The sequence below is a fragment of the Delphinapterus leucas genome, chromosome 10, assembly GCF_059928025.1.
Source record: "Delphinapterus leucas isolate spDelLeu-1000000601 "Yukka" chromosome 10, BTC_Dleu_Yukka2, whole genome shotgun sequence".
NCBI lineage: Eukaryota > Metazoa > Chordata > Mammalia > Artiodactyla > Monodontidae > Delphinapterus > Delphinapterus leucas.
Genome location: NC_143138.1, coordinates 19972257 through 19991106, shown reverse-complemented (window position 1 = coordinate 19991106; position 18850 = coordinate 19972257). Strand labels below are relative to the sequence as shown.

The following is an 18850-nucleotide window of genomic DNA, read 5'->3' as shown; positions in this document are numbered from 1 at the left end:
TCCTCCATGCCAGCCTTTTTCAATCTGCTGGCCACAATCCACTGGTGGGTTGTAAAAATCAATGGCATTGATCATGACCAGCATTTTAAAAAATGAACTACAATAAAATAGAATAGACCTGAGTACATTGCCCGAGTACATATAACAAGGAGTAGTATTATTTCAGGAGGTACGCTTGGTATGTGGACCCCCAGGGTCCTCAAGTAAAATATAATTCTTACTGGGATCATAAGCAAGGAAAGCCTCCACTCTGCATTGTTGTGGAAGAAACCTTTTTTAAATGCAGAATTCTTCCTGTTCCTTTCCCTGCTTAAAATTCCTTAGGATCTCCCCAGTACCTCTAGGGTAAAAGCAGTTTGTATTCTCCAGATCAAGGGTGAGAGAAGTTTTTAATTATTTCAGGTTTTAGCAGGACATTCAAGGGTCTGGCATTTGGCACTGGCAGAATTCTCCATCATCTCTCTCCAGTTCCCCAGATGTATCCTATGGTAATAATCCTCAAACTTGAATGAACATCAGAATAACTTGAAGCACTTGGATAAATGCAACTCCCTGGGCTCGACCCCCTGAGATTCTGATTCAGTAGATCTGAGGCAAAGCCTGGGAATCTGCATTTGTATCATTGTGTCACACCAAAGCATTCTGGGTAACAAGAGAGTCGATATTGTTGGATTCTCAGTAGTAAGACAGAGTGTAAGGACACAGGGAGGCTAAGTGCTTAACTCTGCCTTGTGAGGGGAAGAGGGGCCAGGAGAGAACAGGAAATGTGGTCAAGGAAAGCTCAGTCTGCAGTCTTAGGCGTTTGAGCTATGTCTTAGAGATCAGGAGGTAGGTTATAATTAAGAGAGACAGATGGAGATTCCGCTCAGAGTGACTGACACGTGCTGGAGAAGGGAGGTGTAAATAGTGTCATGAGTTTGGTGAGTGCAGATACTTTAAGTGAATAGACCTATGCCATTCATTCGGAAGTGATTTATTGAGCTCCTTCTGTATACCTGGCATCATACTAGATACAAGGAAACAGCTGTGAAGAAAGAGGTCCTTCCCTCATGAATCCAACCATCCACCTGACTGTAGGGTTGGTAAGTGAAGGTGGAGGAAAAGGATGAGACGGGAATGCCCTGTCGGGCCAGGGTCGGAAAGGACTTGTGAGACAGTCCACGGAACTTGCCTATGAGTAAGGAGAGCCTGAGAAAGTTATAGAGCCAAGAAGGAACATTACTTCGTTGTGTTTTAGAAAAACTATTTTACTTTTTGGAAGACCATGTCCTGGGGAAGAGGCCACAGGGGGGGAAGAACTAGAGTCAGGGAGGCCAGCTGGAAGACTGAGGCTTTATCCAGGAAGAGATTAGTGAGGCTGTAAACTGAGATGGGGGGGAGGAGTTGGAGAAGCAGATTTGACATTCATTTAGAAGTTAGAAACTTTAGGTTTTGATAAGTAATTTATTATCGAAACCAGTGCCTCTCTAGCTTTGGGCAAATAATGGACTAAAAGTGTTGTTTTGATAAGTGGGACATAGTTACCAAATCGCTACTAGCCAGGTGCCCATTTCCCTCCTCATCTTTCCCTTATCCAGATCACATCCTATTCTATTGCCAGGATTCAATATTCCATGTTCCATGCAATGATCCATCTTCACACTGGATGGACAGCTCTAGGAATGTCAGAGAACTCTCTCGTCCATATTGCTGACTGGGCTTACATACAGAATTGCCCATCTGTCTGAGAGCTGTGGTTTGATTAGTATAGTGAGAGGACCATATATTAGAGACACAGAATTCTACGTATATCTCAAAGATAGGCTAAAGTCATTCCTATGTTCAACAGATATTTATGGGGCCCCTTCTATGTGCCACTCATTGTTGCTACTCTCATCAAACTTATATTCTAGTGGAGGTGGGGGGCAGGGCAGGAGTGAGCAGACTTCCTCAAAATCAATACGGCCACTTATATTCAACATTTCCATAATTTAGTTATTTGAGCCGAAAGGGTCCGCCTCAGTGGTTTTCCAATTTTTGTTTCCCGGACATGGACTTTTATCTTTAAATGTATTCTGACTTGGAGAGCGATCACACTAAACAATTAACAGGAGCTGTTCTGGTTTAGGCTGGGGTGGGGCCCTACCCCTCAGTGTTCCCCGAGGCACTTCTGTGAGTCGCCTTGGTATCATCTGAACAGTCTTAAAGCTGCTTGTCTGGTTGACTGTTGAAATTGAAGTGCTAATTTCTGCCTTCCTTATTTGTTGCTTTCTTCTTTCCTTGTACTCTCACGTTTGTGTCTTTAAGGAAAGGCATCATAGAGCCTCCAGAGGGGACTAAAATTTACAAGGATTCCTGGGACTTTGGACCATATTTGAGAATCTTGAATGCTGCTGTAGGAGATGAAATATTTCGTCACTCATGCTGGATAAAAGAATACTTCACTTGGGCTGGATTTAAGGATTATAACCTGGTGGTCAGGGTATGCTATGAAGTATTATTTATTTGTCTTTGCTGTCTTGTATTATGAAGTATTCCAATTTGTTTCTCAAAAAACATTTATTAAGTCCTACCATCTGCTTCACAGAAAATAGATCGGACAATGTGCTAAAACAATCCCTTGTTGAAAATGTAGGGAACGTTCTGAGGTCCAGCTCAGTTTCTCTCTCGGAGCACTTTTTCCTCCCATCACCATGTGTTAGTTTTTGTTTTGTGGGTGTTTTGTTGTATTGTGTTTGTAGCAGAAACAGGCACTTAAACTGTGGAACAGGCAAGTGGGCTCCACTGGAGAGGTGGTGTCGTGTAGCAGCAGAGAAGCAGGTAATTCTTATCTGCAGCTGTGGTAAGGAATGAATTGCACAAACCATGAGGTCAGCTTAGAACTTAAATTAGCCCCAACATGTACGCACAGAGCTCACAAGCCCAAGTGGCTCACATTATAAGCTGGTCACCGAAACTGAGGAGGTATCCAAAAACAAAATAAGTACCAACAGGCGGGGGGTGAAAGAGAAAGAGGAGGCCTGAAATGGGCTGGAAATCCCTGCAATACTTATATGTATATTTTATCCCACTTACATATAGTGCCTGAATTTGTGCATGGGGAGCAAAGTTTAAGGAAAGCATCAGGAAATGGACAGCATTCATACCCTTAGAAACAAAAGACTGGTTACCCTCAGGGTGAGGGTTGTTCTCAAGTTTACCTTTCAACCCCAGAACATTAATACCGGGTACCAGGCAACACTTAGCATTCTCAAAATCAGTGAGTCCTAAAAACCTACCTGGGGGTCAGAGCCAGTCTATGACAAAGTTTTTGATGGTCAGTAATGAAACAAGTATGAGTATGCATGTGAGTGTGGTTGCAAGGATGTCAACTCTCTTTTCTTGGGATGAATTATCATTATTCCAAGATTAGGTCCTTTCTATTTTTGAGGCATGAAAACACTCTTCCTTTAATGAAATAAAAGGATAGTAGATGTAAGAATTTTTTTAAGTCCTCACTTAGCAAAATGAAATGTTGATGCCTACATTAGCTACCAAATATTTTTTAGAAAATTGTCTTTGAAACCCAAAGACCTGGGAAACATTGGTCTACATTATATCTTCAGTTGAGCAATTAGTATGAAAAAGAGAAAACATTTGGAATTTTCAATGACACTCTTTATGTTTAGCTGCTATGTGATGGTGAGAAAAATTTCACATTTTATTTATTTTTTAGCCTGCAAACATACAGTGGTATTTGATGTCTCATTACTAATAGTGCCTAAGGTAATGATATCCTTCTCTGTAAATCTGATTGAAGCTAGTGATATGAAGCAGCTTTGCTAGTGTAGAAGAGTAGGATTAGAATTCAGTTCAGGAAAGAAGAGAGAGGGAGAGAGGGATTGAAGGCGGGGGTAGAGGAGGGGGGAATAGAAGAGAGCAGAGAGGAGAGATTCTTTTTATATTAACTCCACTTCATTGCTATCATTTAAGAGCATTTGGGTCTTGTACGTTCCAAAATTTTTTAAGGACCTTGACCACCAGATTGATATGCTTCTTCCCTTTACCATGTTGTCATTTGCACAGATGATTGAGACAGATGAGGACTTCAGCCCTTTTCCTGGAGGATATGACTATTTGGTTGACTTTCTAGATTTATCCTTTCCAAAAGAAAGACCAAGCCGGGAACATCCGTATGAGGAAGTAAGCAGGAACGCCAGTGGAAGTGCTCCTTCCTTCCTTCCTTCCGTCTTTCCTTCCTTCCTAAATAAACTTTTTAGTTTGGAATAACCCTTAGATTTACAGAAAAGTTGCAAGGATAGTACAGAGAGTATTATTAACATCTTACTTTACTGTGCTACATTTGTCACAACTAACACGTGGATACTGAAACATTATTATTAACTAAACTCCATACTTGTTTCTTTTTGAGTTATTTGCAAAGATTGGCTTTTCTACCTGCTTCCTTCCAAACAGCTGACCCGCCTGCACTGTTACCAGACCTGCAAGCACTGATCTCTGCCTTCCTTGCCTTCTCTCCAGTGGTGTCTCCTTCCCCAAACAAACACAATGGGTGGCTCTCTAAAGAAAGTGAAGTCAGCATAAACCTACACATATTTTGTTGAGCTCCAATTTTTAACAAATCCCTAACCCACGGCAGGCATGGTGTTAAGAGCTGGGGCTTTGGACACAACGTCAAGACTGGGATGGGTACCGCATCCCTGCTGATGAGAATTATTGATTATGAGGCTTTGAGTCCCTGTCCGAGCCTTGGTGGTTTGTTTTTTTTCCTTGCATTGGGCTTCTTCCCACCTTATCAGTTTTTTTTTTATTATAGTCAAATGACATAAAGTATGTGAGCATACATTGTAATTTTAAATTCTATATAAATGCAAAAATCACTAAATAAATTAGGAGGGTGTATAGTCTGCCCTTAAGTGTATTACACATGACATATAAATGTGTAATGCCTTAATTATAGAAGTTTAAGTGTACCTTTATAAAATAGATGTATTCTTAAACTACATTTTAATAATTTGACTTGTAGTTTTATGTTTAGTACTTGCTGTTGAAGAGAATCTTATGGTGAAACTTTAGTAAAACCAGTAATCCACTGCCTGCTTTGTGGGTTTTAAAAAACTGGGTTTTCACATACAGGAAAACCCTACATAAAAAAACACCCATTTAAAGCAAAATGAATCTGCTAAATTTATTGCTTTATTTACGAAACACATACATAACACGGCTTCATAAATCTTAGGTCATTTAATACAACCGCCTCATGAAGCCATATTACTGTACTCCCCATTTACGGATGAGGAAAATGCCATGCCGAGGGGTTGCATAACCTGCCCAAGGTCGTACAGCTAGTGAATGCGTGGTGCAGGGCTTTGACCACAAGTGGTCTAGCTCCATAGTCTGTGTATTTAGCCACTGTCTTGCTTCTTAACTCTGAATTTACAAAACTTATAAATTAAGGTATCTGTTGCCGTAAGGGAGATTTTTCTTTGGAATTTTTAAAATCACAAGTTCATTAAAAATATTTCTTTGAAAAAAAGTCACTTTTCCACAGCTTTTCTTAATGCATCTATTGGATAAAGCAGGCAACAGCTCTCTTGCAGATTTAATACACCACGGGGTAAACCATCATGCCCGCTGTGTACGTGGTGGTCCCTATTTTGACTCTCAGTGCTTTTGTCTCCCAGGATTTTAGTGAGATTTCTGTATGTTGAGGTTCATATATAGCGGATATGCCTATACTTGGAAGAGCTCCTTCTCTTGCCACCTGGAGCCTTCTCATATTGCCTCGGGGGCCATTCATTGCCTTTTAAACTCATAAGTATATTTTCTATCACACCAACTCTCCATCTTTTTTTTTTTTTTTTTTTGCGGTACGTGGGCCTCTCACTGTTGTGGCCTCTCCCGTTGCGGAGCACAGGCTCCGGATGCGCAAGCCCAGCGGCCATGGCTCACAGGCCCAGCCGCTCCACGGCATGTGGGATCCTCCCGGACCGGGGCACGAACCCGTGTCCCCTGCATCGGCAGGCGGACTCTCAACCACTGCGCCACCAGGGAAGCCCTCCATCTTGCCTAGATGCATGGCTCCTGTAGCTGTCCATCCTCCTGCTCCAATCTGGATGGGCCCCTCTCTAGGTCTGCTGCCAATCTGTCACCCTGTGACATCCCTTACCCACTTCCAGACCCTACCCATGTCTTCACCTTCTTCGCTTTCCTCCTTTGTGGGACTTTTTGCTTAAGTATCTGCCGGAGAAATGTTACACGGGAGGTAAACTTCAAGTACTTTCCTGTCTGATCTTGCACGATAGCTTGGCTGAACCCATTACGCTGGGTGGCAGTCACTTTCCATGGTTACCTGAAGGCATTGCTCTTTCGGCTTCTACTGTAGTTGCATGCAGTGTTGCTTACCCCAGGCTGACCTTTCTTCCATTGTAGGTGACTTTTAAGAATTTAGGGATTAATCTATATTTACCAAAAAAAAAAAAAAAAAAAAGACCTTTTCAAGCAGCAGGCTTTACTTGAAGGCAGGGGTTACACGCTTAAGTGCTCACAGGCGGACCCGAGGCAGATCTTGTAAATAGGGGGAGCTGGGTGGGGACTGTATCAAGTGGAAAGCATGGGAAGGGAGGAGCCCCTACTGAGCTCCAGCTGATCTTCCGAGTTTTCCAGAAAACTTGGAAATCTGGATTTTCATGTAAAATACCCAGATTTATAAATGTGGAAAGTTAATTCAATTTTTTAAAAAGGGACTGTAAGCTATCAACTAAGACCTAGGTTGTATTTGGACAGGGGGGCACCCGTTTAAGTTATGAAGGTGAGGAGCCAGCTGTTAGGCTGAGGGACCCCTAAATACCAAAATGTGGAGGTCGTTGCTCTGGGGCATCACATATACACTCCCGCCCTCATTCTTCCTGCAAAATTGATTCCATTTATTCAGAGAACTGTCTGAATGTATTTGGCCCAGGAGCCATGCGTAGGCGTAAGGAAGGGGTTGACTGTTTTGTGTACATACTTTTGTGCTCTGTGCCCCTGCTGTCATCCATGGTACGTACCTCTTCTCCTTCTGAATCTGAATGTCCCTCCACATACTCTCTGGGATTCTGCAGCCTCTGCCTTCGTCTTTAGATGCCACTCACCCTCCTGCTTTCCAGATTCACATTAGTTAATTGGAATCTCCTGCTGTCAACGACTCGCCTCATTTCTTCTTCACTGTGACAGTTCATACCTGTACGCTTGCTTTGTCAACACTTCAGTTGCATCTGGAAGTGGGCAGAAGGCAGGTTAGGTATGGGATCTGCCCATCATTTTGAATTAGAAGTCCTTTCTCAGCTCCAGTGACACTAGCCCTCGTTTTCTTCACTTCTTGACTGTTCTTCTACATTCTTTCAGAGTCTCTCTTTCTCCAGCCACCACTTAAATCTCTTGTTTTCCTCCAGGGTTCTGTACTCAACCCACCGAACACATCTGCTAGCACCACTTCTCCGACGCCAAAAATCCATAGGGCCTGCCCAGACCTTGCTTAGCTCCCGCCAACTCTGTCCAGCTTCAGATTCACTAGAGTTAATCACCTGCTGGATATCATCACCTGGATATCCAAATCCCTGGTACCTCATTTTCAACCTGTTCAAAATGTGACACATCGTCGTTCTCTTAAAACTGCTCTTTCTCCTTTTCTGTCTCGATCGTTGGCAATATCAACTCCTCCCCCCACACACAGTGAGCCCAGCTAGAAACGGGGGTAATCTTCACCTTTTTCCTTTTCCCTCATCCCCAAATCTAATCAATCACCAAGACCTTCCCATTTTACAATCTAAACGTTTCTCAAAACCTCCCCAGTTCTTCCACGTGCTCCTCTCTAGTTTGAAAGGTCAAGAAAGGCCATCTCCCCTCCACTGTGAGGAACTAGATCTTGATACTGCGCTTTAGCTGGGCAGTCCTCAACTTAACAAACTGTGCAGTCATGTTTCTAAGTCTCTACTGGCAAAACAGGAGATCTTCTGACCTGTGTTTGTGATCTCAGTTCACAATGGATGTAATCGTTTTGTAGGAATGGTGCAGGAAAGAGAAATAAATCCTAAATGCCAGTCTTCTGATCATTCCGTGTCATTTAATGGCCTGTCATTTATGATAAAGTTGCCTCTACTGGCATTAGCACGATATTTATCAGGAAAAAAAATGTGATGCCAGATACTGAAAAAGGCTCCTGGTAAACTGGAGCATGTACCTATGAAGTGTTAAAACCATGTCCAATCTTAATAACTTCCCTTCATGCTACCTCATGCTTTTTTTTTTTTTTTTAATGAATTATCTCTTTTTTTCTCACAACAGTAACAGAGGAGACCGAGGCTTAGCAAGGTTAAGGTCACATGATTAGTAAGTAAGTGCTGGGCTGAGACTCAAAACCATCTCTGCCTGCCTCCTAACCCTGTGCACCTTTGACTATTCAGCAGATCCCGTGTCAGGAGTTGGGATTCTTTAAAGGTAAGGGCCTTGCCCACCGCATTAAGGTAATCTTTCTCTGTGGCAGGCCTTGTTTTCAGTATTTTATATACACTGACTCAGTGAATCCTCACAGTAATCCTGTGAGGAATGTTCTGTTATCTCCATTTTATAGATGAGGAAACTGAGGCACAGAATGTTTGCCAGGATCACACAGCTAGACCATGGATTTGAACCCAGCAATCTGATTCTGTCTGTGCTCTCAGCCACTCTGCGCCACCCCCCAACCCCGGCTCCTGATCCATTTCCTGTTTTCCTTCCCTCAATTTCTACTGCACTCAGGAGCCTCTCTTTCCCCCTCCGCCTGTGGTATCCACTTCAGTAGGCTTTTCTCCTTGACTCCTCAGACCCCTGCCGTTATAGGCGGCTGCTTCTTTCAGGGACACAGGGGTCAGTACCGATGCTCAGTGCTGGCTGGGTCACCCCTACTAGTTGTTCCTTATCTGTTTCAGATTCGGAGCCGGGTTGATGTTATCAGACATGTGGTGAAGCACGGCCTGCTCTGGGATGACTTGTATATAGGGTTCCAGACCCGGCTGCAGCGGGATCCTGACGTATACCATCATCTGTAAGTCTGGCAATGCCTGTTGTGCTCTAGGCCACTGAAGAGGATGTTGTGGATATATAAGCCGGGTCGGTGACCGACTGTGCCGCCAGATTTTGATGGGTGTGTGAGATTCCGCCATTAGAGCTTTATTTCTTTGTTAACGTGTTAAAAAGCAAATCTGGTTAGGAAAATAACATTTTAAAGAGTCATTGTTTCCTTATTCATGCAAATGTGTTTCAGTCTTTTTAGAAAGTGGTTTACGGTATAGGAAAGGGAAGGACATTATGAGAGGGAAAGGGTCTGTTTGGCCAAGACAAGAACGAGGAGGGGGTTTTATGTGGCAAAGATGTGATCATCGAAGACAATTATTTCCCATGACAAATTTTTGCCTGTGCCCAACTCTGAGCATGAATTTGGTGAACTAGTTGGTTAACGGGAATGGCCCTCCGAGTCTCTACCTGCTTACACTTCAAAACCATGTAAGTTTCTCATTGCAAAACTGTATATGTGGACTTCCCTGGTGGCACAGTGGTTAAGAATCCACCTGCCAATGCAGGGGAACACGGGTTTGATCCCCGGTCCAGGAAGATCCCACATGCTGTGGAGCAGCTAAGCCCGTGCACCACAACTACTGAGCCTGCACTCTAGAGCCCCTGAGCCACAACTACCGAGCCCGTGTGCTGCAACTACTGAAGCCTGCGTGCCTAGAGCCTCTGTTCCGCAACAAGAGAAGCCACCGCAGTGAGAAGCCCGCACACCACAACAAAGAGTAGCCCCCGCTCACCACAACTAGAGAAAACCCGTGTGCAGCAACAAAGACCCAATGCAGCCAAAAACAAAAACAAAACCCAACTGTATATGTCTTTAAGACTATAGTTGGAATATTTGAGTTGACGTGTCAGAAGGGCCCATTTGCTATTTTCGTATTTGCAAAATAATCAGCAAGAGGGAGAATACTGTCTTATCATTACCACTGACCCTCTGAAAAGTTCAGGAATTTAATTTTAAATGAGCAAAGCCTACTATCTAGCTTCTGCCTTGAGCTCCCAGGCACAGGCATGTCTTGAATTTTCTTTTTTATTTATTTCTTTTTGAATGTTTTGAAATGATTTTTAAAATATTGAAAGAATGTAGATGTATATAAAATAAAAGGAAAGAACCCTACCCCACACTTCCCAGAAAACCTGTTTCCTGTCTTTCCCTCTACCCACTCTCCAGGGTAACACTTGATCACAGCACAGTGTGTGTCATCCCAGGCCTAATTCTGAATACGTCAACATTTAACTAAATATATTTGTTCTCAATAAAACATCCCAGATAGTTGGGGAGGGAAGGTTATTGTTGCTGTTGTTTTTTAATGTAATCCTAGTACATCTGTAACTTGCATTTTTTACTCATTAATATATCTTTGGTATCCCTAGTGTTGGGACACACAGATCAACCCCAAACATTTTAACAGCGGTAGAACATTACAAGTTTTGTTCCTTTTCAACAAAACTTATACGTGTCTTCTTGTTCTGGAAAAAAAGGAAATGTAACAACTTTGGGGGAGATTCGAATGTTACTTTTCTTAAAAAAATAATTCCATCTTGGAAGCTTCTGGGATATTGGTGCTGAAGCCTATTTCTTATGTTGTTTTGATAGCAAAGGGCATAAATGTAAGAGAATCCCATAGTGAATCTTGGAAAGCGGTCACAACCCAATTTATCTTTGTTGCTTTCAAAATGGGATTTATGAGTTTATTAAATATTTTTCTGGTCATAAAACTAATACATATCTACTGCAGAAAATTTGAAAAAAAAATTTAAATACAAAAACAAAACAAAAAGCAACAGTTAAAACCACAAATGATCACACCATCCAGAGAGAGCAATTTGCATTTTGGTATCTAGTTAATCTTTCTTCACATGCACTTTTTTTTATAAAAATGGGATAATACTGGACTTCCCCGTGGCGCAGTGGTTAGGAATCTGCCTGCCAATGCAGGGGAACACGGGTTTGATCCCTGGTCCGGGAAGACCCCACATGCCGCTGGAGCAACTAAGCCTGTGCGCCACAACTACTGAGCCTGCACTCTAGAGCCCGTGAGCCACAACTACTGAGCCCGCGAGCTGCAACTACTGAAGCCCGCGCACCTAGAGTCTGTGCCCCACAACAAGAGAAGTCATTGCAATGAGAAGCCCGCGCACCGCAACGAAGAGTAGCCCCCGCTCGCCACAACTAGAGAAAGCCCGCGCGCAGCAACGAAGACCCAATGCGGCCATAAATAAATAAATAAATTTATTTAAAAATAAATCAAAAATTTTAAAAACTGGGATAATACATACTTTTGTTCCTGCATGTTTACTGAACAATCTTTGATCCACCCTGTAAGTTTCTAACTTTCACTATTTGAAATGATGTTTTGCCAAATAAACACGTAGGTGTGCCTTGCACACTTTCATAGTGATTTCTTAGGATAAATTCCTAGGAGTGGAGCTGCTGGATACAACACGCACTCAGTATGTAGACTTTTGCTGCACGCCGCCAAATCATTCTTAGGAAGCCAGCTCACCTCCCCAGAAATAACGTACAACACATTTACCTGCACCTTCACCAATACCAGGTCCTTTTGTGTACAGAATACAAATCTATATTTTTACATATAAGAATTCCTTAAAGCAAGGCGCATCACAGAAAACTAAAAATAAGACACAGTTGTCATGTTTTAAGGGACTGCATTCGACACACTGGAAATGTGAAGCTACATTAACATCTGAAACAGTACAGGAAAATGCTGCCTCAGGGAGAGCTGGGTACCAGGTACCAACAGATCTTGGCAAAACAATAGGCATGAAAGTTTCAAAAACATATTTTTCTGCTTTATCTCTTTTACAGGTTTTGGAACCATTTCCAAATAAAACTCCCCCTAACACCACCCAACTGGAAGTCCTTCCTGATGTACTGTGGGTAGAGAGGACCTGAGATTTCCCAGGTAAAGCATCCTGTAGATCTGGGAGACACCTTTACATCCATCCCATCACACTCTCTTTGGCATCTGAATTAAGCAGGCACCGTGCTTATCTGAAAACCTGACTTTCGGGGGAATGAGAGGAGCTAACATTACAGGAAGAACATTCAAGTTTAAAAATAAGTAAATAAAATGAGTAGTGAGTGCCTCCAGCCCAAAGTCTATGGAATCTTTGGTCTGGTTGAGGTGAACATGCAGCCGATTAATAAACAAGACAAAAATTATCCTAGGTGGTCAGTGAGTGTTCAGAGCTAAATCCTGAACATATGAAGGAAGGCAGCAACCAAAGACAAATACTGTGTGATTTCACTTATATGTGGAATCTAAAAAGCAAAACAAACGAACAAACATAACAAAACAGACAGTAATAGAGAATGAACAACGTGGTTGACAGAGGGGAGATGGGTGGAGGGAGGAAGGAAATGGGTGAGGGAGGTTAAGAGGTACAAACCTCAGTTTAAAAATAAACTTGCAGGTGCAGTCACAGGTATGAAATGTACAATGTGGGGAATATAGACAATAACAATGTAATATCTTTGTGTGGTGACATCTCATAACTAGACTTATGGAGGTGGTCATTTTGAAATGTATAGAAATATCGAATCACTATGTTGTGTGACAGAAACTAACACAGTGTTGTAGGTCAATTATACTTCAAACAAACGAACAAACTCATAGAAAAAGAGATCAGATTTGTGATTGCCAGAGATGGGGGGTAGGGGGAAGAGGAATTGGGTGAAGGTGGCCAAAAGGTACAAACTTCTAGTTATAAGATAATTAAGCACTAGGAATTTAATATACAACATGATAAATGTAATTAACACTGCTCTATGTTACATATGAAAGTGGTTAAGAAAGTAAGTCCTAAGAATTCTCATCACAAGGAAAACATATTTTCTACTTCTTTAACTGTGTCTCTATATGAGATGATGGATGCTCATTAAACTTTATGTGATAATCATTTCATGATACAGGTAAGTCAAATCATTATGCTGTATACCTTAAACTTACATAGTGCTGTATGTCCATTATATCTCAATAAAATAAACAAAAACACTGGAAAAAAAATAAACACAAAAAAGGAAAGCAGCAACCAAAACTGAAAGGAGAAGAACTAAAAACGGAGTGAGATTGAAAACATCACCTCTCATTTCAATAGACCCCTCTCTTTTTCAGACTGATGGAGATCAGCTTGTCTGACACAAACCAGACTTTACATTCCTTCCTACCACTTGGGATGTGATTTTATAAACTGAACTACAAAACCTGTTTCCATACATTTGTTATTGGAAAGATCACATAATATCACTACAAAGATAGTAAATTCCTTGACTCACGCATTTATTTATTTATTCCACAAACAGCTATCCCATCACGTATTGTAATAATCTCTTGTCTCTTCCAGTCAGTAGACTCTGAATTTTTTAAAAGTAGACACTTTTGCCTGCGTAACCCTAGTACTCAGCACAGTGCTCTGTGCATACACAGTATTATTCATAATATGCATTTAAGGAAGGAAGGAACAAGCGAATTTCGTCTTTAACTGTCAGTGTGACTTACATCTTAAACTAAGCTTTTGTGTCCTTACCAGTAAAATTAAAGATCTAAATAGAATATTCTTTTCAGTTGTAACGTTCTTTATTCCATACTCTAGCCTAGATCTTCTAAGTTACCATAGGCTAGAAGGGATGTGAAAGGAATTCACATACAACTAGATTATAAGGCAGACTTAGTAAGCACTATATTTGTTGTACCAGCTTAGTGTTGGGAATACTGAGGAGAGAGAAATTACATCTGACTTTTTGCAATGACCAGGAAGAACTTTGCCGAAAAGGTAGTATTTCACGGGGGTAGGGAGGGGGCGTTAGCAGAGCACCTTGAAGGTTGGGAAATATTTTTAATAAGCTGAAATGGAGGGAGCGATGATAGAATATTCCAGACAGAAGGAGTGGGTGAAGTTAAAAGGTAGAAAAATACAAGGTGAATTAGAGCAATGGCAAGTCCTCCTGGTGTGACAGAGAAGGAAGGGAAAGCAGGAACGAGGCATGAGTGGCCCTGGGAGGATAAAGAGAGTCAAGAGGCTCAATGGGGATGCTGAGCGTCTGCAGTAGTTGCGAAACAGCTGGAGGCATTAAAGGTGAGGAGGCAGCTGAACGAGACAATGCCAAGTCCAAGGTCTTGGAGATGGAGCAGATCTGAAAAAAAGGTCAAATATCAAGGAGGCAATAGTACAGTGGTCAACACTTCAGACTTGGAAACTGACTTCTTGAGTTAAAATCTTGGTTCTGTCACCTACTATGTGACCTTTGGGGAATCTGTGTCTCAGATCTTCATCTGTGAAGTGAATATAATAATAGCACCTACCTCACAGGGTTGTGTTGTGTTCTTAAGGCCCTTCTAGAAGAGTGAGTGGCACATGGTAAGAGAACAATAAATGTTGACTATAACAACCTTATGAAATAAACAGGAGAGTCATGTGACCTATAACCAGTCATTTGGTGAATCTGTAAAAAGTTGGGAGGAGAGTCAATTCCAGTTCACATTCCAGCTTTAGATCTTCTTTTACCTTAAAGCGTCATAGACTATATAACCGGAACTAAAGACTAAAAATAAAAATTCACCCCAATGCAATAAAAAAAGAAAAAGTATTAAAATGAGTTTCATACTGTTGCTCATTAGTAATATCTTTAGTTCACAGGGATACCAAGCAACATGAAAAATTCAAGTATTTACTGATGCTACATCTTGAACATAGAAGCTTATACCAAAGAGACCATGCCTTATTGACATCAGCAGTGGATAATTACATGTTGCATTTGTGAAATGTTCACATATCTTATGTTTGTTGGATCACTGCATAGATTATTAATATTTTACTTATTCCGTCCATAATTTTATATAAAAGAACCAATGAACGCAATAGGAACAACTTCTCTGTGGAAAAGAAAGATAACAGAAGATGTAAATCCAAGCACAGAAGAAATAGAACAGGTGGAGAAAAGGTTTCCTAGAAGACAGTGAAGAAAAAGGAAGAGAGGCTATAAGAAGAAAATAGGGAAGAGAAAAAATTAAGATGGAACTTAAAAAGGAGAATGTAAAAACAGACATTTTGTTCCTTAATAGATTGATTCCCCAAACAGAGTCCATGAATCTAATTGAGTAAGAAGTGTTCATGACCTGTTTTCAATTTTTCAAAAAGCTTTGTTGAAATCATCTATTTACCAAAACAAGGCTGCAGAGGCTACCCTAAAATGTAATACTTTCGTTGGGGCTGAAAGTATTTTAATTCGGTAACAAAATCTGTTATTTAATGTAAATTATAAATTCTAACAAATGGCGGTATCTTTTGACTAAAAATACGAACACTAGCTAGTGATAAAGTGAGTTTTATAGACAATGATTTTCAAAATCGATAGAATAATCAAAAATAAAGACCCATATCTTGAAAAAAATTAGGAAATCCTCTTCTGAACATTTGAAAATGCTGTTGCAATGGTTAAAATAGGCAACTAATTTATTTCTGCTAATGTCTGTAGTTTCTGATGATATTCCCATGATTATCACATTATCCCTAGGAATACGTGATTGTTAACTACATTTCTATTTTACATATTGCTCTTTCCAGTAACACAAACCCCTCATTCATCTGAACATCAAAATTGATTTTCTGATTATGTATACTACCTCTTTAATTCTGAAGAAACAAGAATCCAATGATGGAATTTATCTCCTTAAATCTCTTGATTATCTACGTCTCATAAAGATGAACACCAATGAAGTTTGATGGCTCTGGTTCACTTAACACATTATGCATATATTTTGTGATTTACTTTATGCATATATTTTATAAATTATTTAATTATCACCAAAAAATAAATGTATATCAACAGAATATGTGTTAAAATGTATATGATGAGCAAATAAAAGATTATTTTAAAATACGAATTTGTTTTCTCGCCACCAAGCCTATCTTTATTCTCTTGCTGTCTTCCTAGTTATTGCCGTCTGATACCGTGACTCCAGCAATTCTTTGTTATTACCAAGACCTTCAATCAGTTGACCCTATATGTCCTCACTTCTCTCCTTAATCATCTTCAATGGTTCTTTTCTACCTGTGTCCACATCACCCCCCCCTTTCTTTTTCTACCCCACACCACCTGCCCTCTTTCCCTCTCTCATATTCCAGATCTCATTTCCATGACTTAAACCCCAAACTATGAAATCATTCTTTATACCTTGTTCTAACATCCACTGCATCAGCAGATCTGTCACCTTTACCTTCAAAATATACCCAGAGTGTAACCACTTTCCACCATCTCCACTCCTATCAAATCAGGAGAAAAAGGAAACCCACAGAGGTAATCTTGGCATTAGGAACTGGTTTTCCTTATGCCATGAATAGGCATCTGTCCATTCCAAAAAAGGCTGACACGCTGAATGCCTTGAAACTTGGCTCAGAGCCGTTCAAGGGGATGCTGGGAAAGCCATTCTTGGGGAGGTGACTTGCAGGCTGCACAATCCTAAAGCCACTTTAGAGGGTCCCAGGGTAACAGCTAGATGCTGGGCGCTGCTGCTCATCTCATACTTCAGGAGCCCAGCTCTGGAGAAACTAAGGAGAGCCAGAACAGAAACCATTTCCTTCTCTAGTGCCCCTCTAGTGCCCTCTACACACAAAGCTTCATACTAGCTAGCAAAAGAGAAATAATTCTTTTTTGCGTAGCCGGCAATACAGAGTGGATTTAAAGCTGAGAGCCAATAAATTGATAACTGACACACACTTGATAAGAATACATTTTGTAGTCTCTAGGGTAACCACTTAAGGAATTTTAAAAGAATGTGTAACCACAAAGGTCATAGAGGGAAAATGAAATAGTTTAAAAATATTAATCTGTGAAAGAAGCCAATTAAAGAAAAAAAACCATAAATGAGACAATAGAAAGTAAAAATCAAGATGGTAGATTATATCAATAATTGCATTAAATGTAAATGGATTAAATGCTGTCATTAAAAGACAGTTTGACAGACTGGATTTGAAAAAACACTCTTTGCTCACAAGACACATAAGATAAGTACACTGAAAGCTTGAAAGAAAAAAACAGAGGAAATATATACCATGAAAATACTAATAAAAAGATGGCATAGCTATCTTAAAGTCAAACAAGGAGGAACACCTCATAATGTAAAAAGTCATAGTTAACCAGGAAGCTATAAAAATCTAAATTTATATGCACATAATAAGAGCTTCAAAATGTATAAAACAATGACATAACTAAAAGAAGAAATACACAAGTTCAAATCAAAGATATTTGAAAACCCCCTTTTCAGTAAATGATAAGCCAAGAAAATTTTCAAGGCTATACTTGTATGTCTTTTCTTCAGAATTTTAAGATCAGTTTATCATGCTCCAACTTGCTTTTGGAAAAATTTATTATCAGCAACTTTATTTCCACGTCTGTTAAGGATCTAAGAGATTCTAGTGAGGGAAATGCTGAGACCTTGCCTAACGGAGGTGGAGGTGCAGAAGGAGGGGAAAAATAGACACGGTAGAGACATCCTGTCTTGAAGACGTCACAGTTTAAATGCCTAAAGATTGTGAAGGACCATTAAGTAACTGGAATTATTTTCCTTGATGACCCAGCTGCCCAAGCTGGATACCCCACTTGGCCTCCTTGTTTACTGCCAGGTAATAAGTAGCTTGCCAAAGAAAGGAAAGCAAAGTTTACTATTCCCAAACTGTGGTTTTTCTTCTCTCTGTCTCTACTTTTTATTTTTTGTATCTAAATCCCATTTTTGGTGTGTTAAGAGGACGTGAAAACAATCTGTTGATTGATTTCCCTTGTATACAAGCAAATTATAGGCTCATGATTATACTTCTTTGAGTTATTTGACAGATCATTATAGCTTTAAGAAACTGCTGTGGTTTCAACTGGAGCTGGTAACTGTTTCAGTTAAAAAGTATTTCAGTTATGTAAATAGCCATTGAAAATGTCTTCCTTATGTAATATAAATTCCCACAAGAGGTGTACAGGATCTAAAGAAAACAATAACATTTTGTCAAGGGATATAAAAGAAAACTAGAACAAATAGGGAGAGATATTATGCTCTGGATGGAAATATTTTATGTTGTACCAATCTCTAAATTCAGTGAAATCTCAATAAAAATCTAAAATTCATAAAGAACTCCAACAAATAAATTTTAAAATGTAAACAATGAAATAGAAACTTTTGCAAGAGATATGAATAGGAAATTCTCTAAGGAAATATAAGTGGCCAATGAATAAATGAAGCTTAAATTCATTAATAAGGTGTGCCAGGATAAGTATACAGGAGAGCTCATTTGCAAAATTATTTAACATTTTTAAAATGAGAAGAAATAAGTACCTATCAATTGTGAAATAATTAAATGTACTAGAATACATCACATTCAATAGTGGTTAAAAACAATATAAATAGTAAATATATACTGTTGATCCAGAAAGACCTATAATGCAGATTTTAAAAAGAATCAAGTTGCAAGTAATACAATATTATGACTTTTATGTTAAAATAACACTACAGGGAATTCCCTGGGGGTCCAGTGTTTAGGACTTTGTGCTTCATTGCAGAGGGCCCAGGTTTGATCCCTGGTCGGGGAACTAAGATCCCGCAAGCCGTGTGGCCAAAAAAAAAAAGTTTCTAAAAAAAATAACACTACACATAGTAATGTGTACGTGTGTGTGTGTGTGTGTTTGTGTGAAGAAGAAGGAAGGAAGAAGATCTGGAGAGCTTACATCAATCTACTAACAGGATCCTTCATTTCTTAATATGTTTCTGTATAA

At 40.1% G+C, this 18850-nt stretch overlaps 1 protein-coding gene across 5 annotated transcripts in view; it reads left to right on the top strand.

Annotated features, from left to right (window-relative positions):
- Window positions 1–15977, top strand: part of LOC111168554 (cytidine monophosphate-N-acetylneuraminic acid hydroxylase) — a 92931-nt gene extending 76954 nt beyond the window's left edge. For 4 of the 5 annotated variants that reach the window (XM_089918428.1, XM_089918426.1, XM_022562323.2 and 1 more), the window contains 5 exons: window positions 2287–2461; window positions 4045–4161; window positions 8928–9043; window positions 11900–11996; window positions 14724–15977. In XM_089918428.1, the coding sequence (XP_089774554.1) occupies window positions 2287–2461; window positions 4045–4161; window positions 8928–9043; window positions 11900–11975 (484 nt within the window). In that variant the 3' untranslated portion in view covers window positions 11976–11996; window positions 14724–15977. The remainder of the gene's footprint in view (window positions 1–2286; window positions 2462–4044; window positions 4162–8927; window positions 9044–11899; window positions 11997–14723) is intronic. The other variant, XM_022562327.2, reaches the window with a different exon arrangement.
- The last annotated feature ends 2873 nt before the right edge of the window (window positions 15978–18850 follow it).